This window comes from Capricornis sumatraensis, chromosome 1 (genome assembly GCF_032405125.1).
Source record: "Capricornis sumatraensis isolate serow.1 chromosome 1, serow.2, whole genome shotgun sequence".
In the NCBI taxonomy this organism is placed as follows: Eukaryota; Metazoa; Chordata; class Mammalia; order Artiodactyla; family Bovidae; genus Capricornis; species Capricornis sumatraensis.
Window position 1 is genome coordinate 115,979,840 of NC_091069.1, and position 11,616 is coordinate 115,991,455.

General features: G+C 48.5%; 1 protein-coding gene across 1 annotated transcript; it reads left to right on the forward strand.

Moving 5' to 3' along the window:
* Positions 1-801: 801 nt before the first annotated feature.
* On the forward strand, positions 802-10,190 carry ADAMTS1 (ADAM metallopeptidase with thrombospondin type 1 motif 1). Its single transcript, XM_068975589.1, has 9 exons — positions 802-1,936; positions 3,575-3,921; positions 4,437-4,569; positions 4,956-5,123; positions 5,565-5,851; positions 6,074-6,260; positions 6,350-6,525; positions 7,510-7,685; positions 7,856-10,190. Exons 1-9 carry the CDS (start codon positions 1,204-1,206, stop codon positions 8,553-8,555), a joined length of 2,907 nt encoding a protein of 968 aa, XP_068831690.1. The 5' UTR covers positions 802-1,203; the 3' UTR covers positions 8,556-10,190.
* Positions 10,191-11,616: the final 1,426 nt, after the last annotated feature.

The following is an 11,616-nucleotide window of genomic DNA, read 5'->3' on the forward strand; positions in this document are numbered from 1 at the left end:
TAAGGCCCGGGGCGGAGGGGCACGGGATGGGAGTTGCGGGAGGGGAGGGCAGATGACCGGCGTGAAGGTCGATGCCAAACGCGTTTTCAAATCAAGGCCCCTGGAAAGTGTCTCCTGGCCTCCTCACCCAGGCACGCTTTCTAGGGGACGCGCTGGCCCTACCCAGCTTGCCAGAGAACAGTTGGGGCAAAGAGAGAGCACGCTGCAAACGGGCCTGAGGCAGGCCCGGGAGATGGAGAGCTGGAGTGGGGTGTTTTGCTAGAAAGGGGAGCCCTGGCTCATCTCCCGGCTTGAAGAGGAGGAGGCTGGCGGCGGGGGGTGGGGGTGGGGGTGCGCTGGGAGAGGAAGGCGGCGCAGGGACAGCTCCCAGGCGGGGAAACCTTGGAGAAGGGACTCCCCTCTCCATCCCGCAACTGGCATCCTCGCGCTCCCTGAGGGACCGTGTTCCGGCTGTCCGGGCAGAAGACGGCGGGTGGAAGAGGCGGTGGGAGAGAGGACCTTCTCCCAGCAGCAGCCCCAGAAGTGCAAAAGGCTGGTCACAGGGCCCCTCCTGCGTCTTCCGCCCCCAGATTGACGAGCGCGTGGCGCCGAGCCAGCCCCTTCAACCCCCACCCCCAACCCCCGGCTCGCGCACCGCTCGGTTTAGCCCAGACTGAGTTTAGGGGGCGGGGTCCCGGGGATAGAAAGGCGGCCAAGAGGGAGGAGGGAAGGGGGGTCAGGGAAGGGCGGAGACTCAGTCTAAGATATAAAAAGGCGGTCGGGGCTGCTCTGTCCTTGCACTCGCTGGAAAGCGGCTCAGAGCCTGCGGTCTCTCGTTGCCAGGGCGCGCAGAAAGGCCGAGAGGACTGAGCCCTGCGCAGAGCGAGGTGCACCGCGACCGAGGCGGAGACCGAAGAGGGTCTCCGGACGCCGATCCTCGTGTGGCCCGTCGCCCCGGCCCCAGAGGCGTCCCGGGGCGCTGCGCGTCTCCGCAGCAGCCACCCCACCAACTCCTGCTGCGCGGTGCCTCCAACTCTTCTCCAGAACTTCCCGCGCGCCGACAGAACTGCAGCGCCAGCTCTTTAGTGACTCCGGGAGCCCTATCAACGGCTGGGCTCTGCACGCCCTTTTGCAAGAATCAGAGTAACTTGTTAACAGTCCCGAGCCAAGCTAGCGAGGCTCCGCGCTCCGGACCGGAACAATAGCCAGTGCGGTTCCTCCGGAATGCAGCGCGCGGTCCGCGCAGGGTTCCGAAAGCGCACGGCAGGAGGCAACATGGGGCACGCGGCGCCGAGGGCTCGGGGCTTGCAGCCTGCTCCCCCTCCGCTTCTGCTCCTCGCCGCGGCCGCGGCGCTGCTGGTCGTGCCGGGCGCGCGCGGGCGCCCCGCCGAGGAGGACGAGGAGCTGGTGCTGCCGGCGCTGGAGCGCGACCCGGGACTCAGGACCGCGCACCTCCGCCTGGACGCCTTCGGTCGGCAGCTGAGCCTGGAGCTGCAGGAGGACCGCGGCTTCCTGGCACCCGGCTTCACGCTCCAGACTATGGGACGCAGACCCGAGCCGGACGTGCTGCGTTCTGATCCGGTGGGCGACCTGGCGCACTGCTTCTACTCTGGCACGGTCAACGGCGACCCCAGTTCCGCCGCGGCGCTCAGCCTCTGCGAGGGCGTGCGCGGCGCCTTCTACCTGCAGGGCGAGGAGTACTTCATCCAACCTGCGCCCGCCGCCGCCACCTTGAGCCTGGCCCCCGCCGCCGCCGCCGCCGCAGCTGGGGAGCAGCAGCCCGCGCGGCCGCAGTTCCATCTCCTGCGGCGAAGGCGGAGGGGCGACGGCGGCGCCAAGTGCGGGGTCTTGGATGACGAGACCCAGCTGGCGGGGGGCGCGGGGCCAGAGGGCGAGGACGCCACTGTGCAGTGGGCGCCGCAGGACCGAGCGCCCCAGCGCCCGGGACACAGAACAGGTATCAGTCCAGAAGAGCGGCTCCCACTTGCCTCTTCATTCATCTCCCCCTCTCTTCCTTCTCTGGGGTGAATGACTTGAGGGTAAAGTCCTGTTGGCAGACGGAAGCCTGTGTCTGCGGACAGGACCGAGACGTGGTGGTGATTTGTGGTTTAAGATCTGGGTTGGTGAACTCACCATTTTCCCTGATCATGAATGATCAAGAAATGACAGAAGTTATCAGTGGGTTGTTGTTTTTGTTTTGTTTTGTTTTGTTTTCTTTTTTCTGCTAAGAAGCGTTTGGATCTGAAAGGGAGAGCTGGTAACTCAGCCCCTCCCACTTGAGTCGACAGTGAGCTTGTGCGACTTCTTTCTGCCTTGTTAATTTCTTGAGAACGATCGTCCATGTGTCGTTCGGTCGAGTTATCACTGGCCGCTTAGTTTTGTAACCGCTGCCTGTTCGCGCACCCGAAGACCCGAGGAGGGCGGAGATGGAGGGCGGGGGAGAGAGACCCTCGGAATGCGCAGCCCTCGAGCCTGGACAGCTGCGTTAGGACCTCTGTTCTGCTGGCTGGTGTCCCTTCCCGGCTTACCAGGCTGACCCCGACCGGCTGGCGGCGGCGGGGCCCCTCGGCTGGACCTGCCTGGGAGGTCTCTCCTCGCGGCTCGCCCCGCCTCCGCGCCTCCCGCCAGCCTCCCAGCGTGCGCTCCCTCTCGCAGCCACCCTTCTGCTCCGAAACACTGTTGAAAAGTTAGTCACGGCGATCCTTCCTGCCACGCCTTCCTTGGACTCTCTGCTGTGTGCCTTGCTTCTGCTATATTCTTTCCTCCTGTCACTTTGGTGCCTTGTCTCTTTCTTCACTTTCTCCCCGCGGCTTGCAGAATGTAATTCTTCTCCCCTTGTCGGTCTGCTCCTGGAAGCAGTTGCGTGATCAGAGCCCAGGGTAGGACTTCCCTGGGCAGGGGGCTGGTTCACGGTCAGGAGTCAGAGAACTCTTTTCTAAATAATTAACCGTGCCCCCACCCCCACCCCGGAATCTGCAGCACGAACTTTCTTTCCGTGGGGCGGTAGGAGTCCTGGCCGAAGGCGCCGGGGCAGACTGGGTGGTCCTCGTGCCGGATTTGGCCTGAGCCGAGCACCCCCAGGGACCCCTGGAATGAGAAAGCCGAGCCGTTCGGGCTGAGATTCCTTCAGGCCCGGCCCCTTGGCAGAAGCCCCAACCCTGCCCGGGGCCTTCCACGTGGAGCCTGATGATCTCATTCAGGATTTGAGTCCTGGCCTGTGAAAGAGTGACTCAGGGGCTCTGCCTGCTCCCCTTGCTCCAAGATTTTACTACGACTGGAAAGAGAGTTGTGCATCCTGCCTTTTTCAGATTGCATGATTTCAAAGAGGATTAAAAAAAAAAAATACTACTTAAAAAAAAAGCTGATCCCCTCAGAGGAGCACATGGCCTTTACACTTACAGTAAGGAAAAAAAAAACTTTAAAAATAACATTTGCAGTGAACAGAGATGCAAATATTTTTGTTATTGTTTGCCCCCCGGGTGTATTTTTGTATTATTTGCTTTGACTGGTTAGGCTTTCCTTATATACTCTAGGAAGGTAAACTATTCTTGGTGAGACTGTTTCCAAGCAAATGATCTTTCTTGTGTCTTTACAGGAATTGGAAACCTAAGAAAGAAGCGATTTGTGTCCAGCCCCCGCTATGTGGAAACGATGCTTGTGGCTGACCAGTCCATGGCCGAGTTCCACGGCACTGAGCTAAAGCACTACCTTCTGACCTTGTTCTCCGTGGCGGCCCGGTTATACAAACACCCCAGCATTCGGAATTCAGTGAGCCTGGTGGTGGTAAAGATCCTGGTCATCTACGAGGACAAGAAGGGCCCAGAAGTGACTTCCAACGCTGCCCTCACGCTGCGGAACTTCTGCCGTTGGCAGAGACAGCACAACCCGCCCAGTGACCGGGATGAGGAGCACTATGACACCGCGATTCTATTCACCAGACAGGTGAGAGGAAGACGTCGCCAATCATGACGGGACTCCCTGGGGAATCAATTTGTAACAAATGTATGTAAGGCATTTTACCAATATTTTCACACTTAAGTATTTTTTTCATTGGCTAGTATGATTAATCTTTCCTAATTTTAAAAATATTTATTTTATTATTTATTTGGCTGTGATGCATCTTACTTGCAGCATGCAGGATCTTTAGCTACAGCATATGGGATCTAGTTCCCTGACCAGGGATTGAACCTGGGCCCCCTGCATTGGGAACTTAAAGTCTTAACCACTGGACCACCAGAGAATTCCTTCCACAGCTTTAACATCTCAAGTTTCACAGTCCTAGTTGAATGCATTAGGGGAAAATCTTAAAGTCACACAAAATACTCCTAAAAGGGCTACTCAGCAACAAAGAATGTAGATGCTCCAAAGCACATGTGAGGCTACACCCTGCCAAGCAGGTTGATCCCGAAGTTCATCCTGTGTGTGTATTAATAAGGGCAAATCTCTGCTTCTCGTAGGACCTGTGTGGTGTCCAGACGTGTGATACTCTTGGGATAGCGGATGTTGGAACTATATGTGATCCCAACAGAAGCTGCTCGGTCATAGAGGATGATGGCTTACAAGCCGCCTTCACTACTGCTCATGAATTAGGTAAATCTATTCCAGAGTGCGAGTTAAGCGCAATTCATGAATTCAAGCTGATAAACTAGGTATTACTGTTAAAGGGAGCGTCTGCAGATTATATTGCCATTTTAGGTGCCAAAGCTCCCTAAAATCTGCAGAAAATGCTTTTGCACGATTCTGAGCATGGTTATCTTTATTAGAATTCAGAATCAGAGAGTCAGAGTTAGGGACACATTTGGAAATTCACACATTGGTTTACACCCTGTGAAAAGTAGACACTGTCTCTAAAATAGATGGTATCTGGATACATTTCTTCTTTAGAAATATCCCTGAGACAGATGAATCTCTGTTGGGGAAAAAAAAAAAATGCTGGAAATGACATGTTTTAATGTGAGTCTTGCATTTCTTCTTAGGCCACGTGTTTAACATGCCCCATGATGATGCCAAGCAATGCGCCGGCATTAATGGTGTCAACCAGGATTCCCACATGATGGCATCAATGCTTACCAAACTGGACCACAACGAGCCCTGGTCTCCCTGCAGTGCCTCCATGATTACAACATTTCTGGATAATGGTCATGGTAAGACACTCCAGCTACTCTTTCCAGGTGTTATCCAACCATCCACGTGTTCATACAGTACTTGTTAAACGAGCTCTTTCTTTCTTTTCTGTTCTTTTCCCTCTCTCCCTTCAAAATGACTTTCATTGTCAAGAGCATACCTTTTTAAACCTGAATTTCCAATAAAACAGAGTGCTTTTGGCCAAGAAGCTCCCAGAATACATGAACTTGAGTGTTTAGCAGAACAATGATTTCCTGACATTGTTAAGGCAGAAATAACTCATTAAGAATAACATCTTAACAATAATTTAAATCTCTCTGGCACATCTCTCCCAAACCCTTCAGCTTTCAAATCACTTTGCTATGTATTATCTCTTATGGTAAATCTTTTCTGAAGCTGATCTGTCCCCTGCGTGCCTTTAGTTACTATTTGTTAATATTCATTGGTATTTTTCTTTGCAGGTGAATGTTTGATGGACGAGCCCCAGCGCCTCATACAGCTCCCCTCCGATCTCCCCGGGGCCTTGTACAGTGCCAGCCGACAGTGCGAGCTCACATTTGGACAGGGGTCCAGACACTGCCCGGACGCGGCCAGCACTTGCACGACCCTCTGGTGCACGGGCACCTCTGGCGGATTGCTGATGTGCCAGACCAAACACTTCCCCTGGGCCGATGGCACCAGCTGCGGAGAGGGGAAATGGTGTGTCAACGGCCAGTGCCTGAACCAGACCAACAAGGAACATTTTGATGTGAGTTATCCACTGCAACGCATGCTCTTTTGACATTCAGAAGGGAAAATGACCAAGTGATCCTCAGACATTTGATGCCACAGGAACAACCAGACTGTAGCCTCTGACAGGGATACAGGAAAGATTCACATCATTGATTCTGTGTCCTGTATCTTTCTCTTCTATTTCCTGAAAGGGTTGTCATAGAGGATTCTAACACTAATGATTTGTGTCTCTGTTTAGACCCCTGTTCATGGAAGCTGGGGGCCGTGGGGGCCCTGGGGAGACTGCTCGAGAACGTGTGGTGGTGGAGTTCAGTATACGATGAGGAAGTGTGACAACCCCGTGCCGAAGAACGGAGGAAGATACTGCGAGGGCAAGCGCGTGCGCTACAGATCCTGCAACATTGAGGACTGCCCGAAGAATAACGGTGAGCAGAGAGAAGGTGAAAAGGACGCTCTGCAAACGGGCACTTGAAGATTGGGAAGGGATAATGTCATCATCTCCTTCTCTTTCCAGGAAAAACCTTTAGGCTGGAACAGTGTGAGGCACACAATGAATTCTCCAAAGCTTCCTTTGGCAGCAGGCCCGCAGTGGAGTGGATACCCAAATATGCAGGAGTCTCACCCAAGGACAGGTGCAAGCTTATCTGTCAAGCCAAAGGCACAGGCTATTTCTTCGTTTTGCAGCCCAAGGTAGTGACTTTTCTTTGGACTGTTGGTCTAAGAACCCAAGCCTTGGCTTGCTACCTTTTCATGCAACCTTTGTTGTTTTATATTTTTATATTGATGTGTTTATGTATAATATTTAACTATTATAAATATACTTAATGTATTAAGTATATATTAAGTCAAAATTATATATATTAAATTTATATATCAGCACATTCAATTTCAAAGTAGGACAACTTTGCTTCTGGATACATTGGTAACTGCCTGCTTTGAGTCTTGTGCTGTTTGGGGTTATGGATGAAGCTTGAATCTAGTGCTTAATGATTCTTGCAATGGGTTATTACTCTTATATATGAAGAAAAGCCCTTTATGCCTGGATAGGTAAATCATATATTAACACGAAAACCATCCCTTGGTTTTGGAAAATAGTTTAAGATAGTCAGAAGTACTTGTTACTGGGTGACGAGCAGCAGCATGTGCAAATGGGCTTATAATGAAAGCCTGAGCACTGAGAACTCTTGTGTTTAAGAACATATATTGAACTAGTAGAAGCATAGCTTTGCTGTTTTGTTGAGGGGATAAATCTGGCTCTGAGATAGAAAATGGAATTGAATTTGGTTGAGATAATCATGAGTCATGATCACTGTAGTCTAGGAAAATAGCCCCCAGTTGCAGATTCAACATACAAGTGATATATCAGCAGCGGCCCTTGCCAGGTAGTATTCTAGACACTGAGGATACAGCAGTAAACAAATTGACTAAAAGCTCTGCTTTCGTTGACCTTAGCTAAAAGTGAGATAGGACACAGATAATCTAAAAATTTATCATTTTTCAGATGTCTATGGAAAAAAGAAAAGCCAGAGAAGGATAGTGTGCAGAGTCCTATTTTAATTTTGATAGAAATGTAATGTTAATGAGGAAGACTTTCAGCATCTAGACTTTCCTAGCATCATCTCTTGCCCTTGTTAATTAACGTGTGACACCAGGTACATGTCCTTCCTTTTTCAGGTGGTGGATGGCACCCCATGTAGCCCAGATTCCACCTCCGTCTGTGTGCAAGGACAGTGCGTAAAAGCTGGCTGTGATCGCATCATAGACTCCAAAAAGAAGTTCGATAAATGTGGCGTCTGTGGAGGAAATGGATCTACATGCAAGAAAATATCAGGATCAGTTACCAGTGCAAGGTAAGTGTTAAAATGCCTTACTCCTGAAGGTTCTTATCATTTCCATGTAACTAACTTCTTACAGGTCTGGTAAAAAATTACTTTCTTACCTGATTGCCTGGTGTTTCAAGCTAAGTAACATAATGAGCCAGTGACTGAGAGATCTTTCTCTCTATTTTTTTTGCCTGCAGACCCGGCTACCATGATATCGTCACAATTCCAACCGGAGCCACAAACGTTGAAGTGAAGCAACGGAATCAGAGGGGATCCAGGAATAACGGGAGCTTCCTGGCCATCAAAGCTGCCGATGGCACATATATCCTGAATGGCAACTTCACTCTGTCCACTTTAGAGCAAGACATCACACACAAAGGTACTGTCCTGAGGTACAGTGGCTCCTCGGCGGCACTGGAAAGAATTCGAAGCTTCAGCCCTCTCATGGAGCCCTTAACCATCCAAGTCCTGATGGTGGGCAGTGCCCTCCGACCCAAAATTAAATACACCTATTTCGTGAAGAAGAAGAAGGAATCTTTCAACGCCATTCCTACTTTCTCGGAGTGGGTCATTGAAGAGTGGGGTGAGTGTTCCAAGTCTTGTGGGCTGGGTGTACAGAGAAGGCTCGTGGAGTGCCGGGACATCAACGGACAGCCTGCTTCAGAGTGCGCCAAGGAAGTGAAGCCGGCCAGCACCAGACCTTGTGTGAACCTGCCTTGCCCCCGCTGGCAGCTGGGGGACTGGTCGCCTTGTTCCAAGACTTGCGGGAAGGGTTACAAAAAGAGAACCTTGCAGTGTCTGTCCCATGATGGAGGGGTGTTGTCTCATGAGAGCTGTGATCCTTTAAAGAAACCTAAACACTACATAGACTTCTGCACAATGGCAGAGTGCAGTTAAGTACGAGTGGGGTTGAGGGACAGGGGGCAGTGGGGAAGGGCTGATGCACTGAAATCAAGAAGACTGGAGGAATCCAGGGCGCCTTGCCCTGGTGATCAACCAGGGGTGGCAATGAGTTGGGAGGTAGAGGTAGGTAGAAAAGAAGTTAGATCATCAGAATTTCCTGCCAGTTACAAATCTGATAGGGTAGTTTATGAGGACTATTCATATCTGACCAATGAGGTAGCACAAGAAAGCCCCAGGGCATTAGCATTTCTTTTGTGAGGTTCATGACAAGTTCTTATGAAAACAGAAATAATGGTCAAAAGTAAGTTTAAGAAATGTGAACAATCCCTGCTTCCTGATACCGATGAAATACGGAGGAAGGTGAGATTTTTGCTTTAAGACGTGGCTTACTTTACCTCACTATCAATGGAGGGAGAGAGGAATGCACATAGGATCTTTGACCATCACTGTACCTGCTGCTATGGTTTCAGAGAATGTTTATGCCGTCTTGGAGTTAAGAATTCAGGACTGCCCAGCACGAGAAATGCTTCGCAGTGTCCATGACTCACATGACTCCCATCTTTCCTCTCTTGTGTCATTAATTGTGTCTTTCTTTGTGAATTCCTTCTGACGAAGAAACAATTGCATGTATTAAACACACCACAAATTCTACAAGGGAAAAAAAAAAAACAGCAGTGATGTATCAGATGCTGGTAAAAGCTAGAGGAGGCCTGATGACCTGGGGACCTCCTATATTTCTTTCCTCCTAATGTAAGCTGACTTAAGGAATGTGGATGTGGGGGAAAAAAAAGTTTATGTCTGAAGAGAGTCGGTAAGATCACCAAAAATAAAAAAAGAATGTAATGCCAGAAGGAGAATGGGGTGTGTACAACAGGCTCCCCAGTGCTGGGGACCTTGAGATCACATGTCTCGTGGTGGGGAGGCTACTGAGGGGTAGCGGCTGGTCCACCCCCAGCAGCTGGTCCAACAGTCATATCCTGGTGAATGTCTGTTCAGCTCTTCTACTATGAAAGAAAATAACTTTTTTTCCATATGTATATAGTAAAATACATTACTATAAATTCTATGTACTTTATAAGTACTGGTTTGTGTGTTCCTTCTAAGAAGGACTATAGTTTGTAATAAATGCCTATAATGACATATTTATTTTTATACATTTCTTTCTAATGATAAAACTTTTAAGTTATATCGCGTTTGTAAAAGGTCATATAAAAATAGAGTATTTATACGATATATGTTACTAGAAATAATAAAAGGACACTTTTTGAATGTGTGTCTTGTTTTAATGAGAATTAACTCCTGTGAAGGAAATCTGAGACATAGGTAGTGAATTTGAAGACAGAATATTTTCTTAAGTATCTTGGAAGTAAGATTTGTCCTAATGAAATGTATTTTTTGTATCTTTGGTGTAATGTGATTGCTACAGAGAAAGATATCTATTATATCTTTGGTGATAGGTTTGTTACTAGAGTAATAATATACACCAGTGTTGGCCAACTTTTTCTGTTGCGAGCCATGTGGTAAAAATAGATGTTGTAGGTCATACCATCTCTGTCACAACTACTCAGCCGTGCTATTGTAACATGAAAGTAACAGTGCATAAGTGAATGGGCATGGTGGTGTATTAATAAAGCTTTATTTCTGAAACAGTGGGCCAAATTTGTTCTGTGGGCATAGTTTGCCAATTTCTTATGTATAACATATTAATGAAAACAGATCAGGTTCAGGATGCATTTGAATCTGTATCTTTCCCTCAATTACATCATGTATTGAGTTGTCCCAAAAGTTTATTCATTCTGTAAACTGTTACAGAAAAACATGAACAAACTTTTGAGCCAACCCAATACGTAAAATTATGTGAAATTGTTTAAGTCAGTGGGCTTTCCTGATGGCTCAGCAGTGAAGAATCTGCCTGCAATGTGGGAGACATGGGTTCAGTCCCTGGGTAAGGAAGATCCCCTGGAGGAGGGCATGGCAACCCACTCTAGCATCCTTGTCTGGAGAATCCCATGGACAGAGGAGCCTGGTGGGCTAAAGCCCATAGGGTTGCAAAGTCAGACACAACTGAAACGACTTAACAAGCACACATGCATTTAAGCTAATGCATAGAAAATGATGCTTCATAAATTACATTTGGGATAGGCATGCTCAGTGAGCCAAGTTCCCCACATGTTTCATTTGCCCTTTAGGAGTACACTGGATGTTCTGAAGAAACCCTGAAACACCCAAGCCACTCTCTCTAGGTACCTTTCGTAAGGTCACTATATTTTAACTACTAAATAGTACATGGGTGACTTTAAAAGTTCAGATCGCTTCCAAAGTTAACTACATTTTGCTCAGGAAATAGCATATATACTAGAAGACTCGGATTATGTGGTTAACCACAATATTTCCAACTTTACATTTTCATCCTCTTTTTCACCCTCCTTTCTCAAGTAGTTCTATATAACCTGCTAATTGCAGATTTCTGTGATAATTCTAACTTGCCTTCAGAATAACTCAAGGTGTTCTTCCCCTGAGCAGTTGAATATAAGATTTTCAGGAGCCAGGTGCATGGGGCAGAGGAAAGAAGAGGCATGCTAATCTCTGGTTAAGGTTTTTCCTACCTACTGCCCACCAGGCTGAAAGAGGAAAATCAAACCTCACACTGTGAGCACTGGTCCCATAGAACTCAGTTAAAGATAGAATTTAGCCATGCAGTTCAGTGACCTAACATGCTTTTTGCACCAACAACCTCTACCACATTATTTGCCTACATTAAGTGAAGTCGCTCAGTCGTGTCTGACTCTTCGGGACCCCATGGACTGTAGCCTACCAGGCTCCTCAGTCCATGGGATTTTCCAGGCAAGAATACTAGAGTGGGTTGCCATTTCCTTCTCCAACATTATCATGGTACAAATCCCCATAGTAAGTGACAGGGAGTACACACACACACGCGTGTGCACGCACAATACAAGTATAATTGTATAATTATAATTACTATACAAGCTGTATGATATTAATAAAACCAAATAAATACAACTAGAATGGTAACTCATGCTAAAAAAAAAGTCAT

Coding starts and splice junctions, on each gene's coding strand:
- ADAMTS1 (XM_068975589.1), top strand. CDS start 1,204: ATGCAGCGCGCGGTCCGCGCAGGGTTCCGAAAGCGCACGGCAGGAGGC. Junction 6,261..6,349: donor GGACTGCCCGAAGAATAACG/GTGAGCAGAGAG, acceptor TTCTCTTTCCAG/GAAAAACCTTTAGGCTGGAA. Junction 7,686..7,855: donor GGATCAGTTACCAGTGCAAG/GTAAGTGTTAAA, acceptor TTTTGCCTGCAG/ACCCGGCTACCATGATATCG.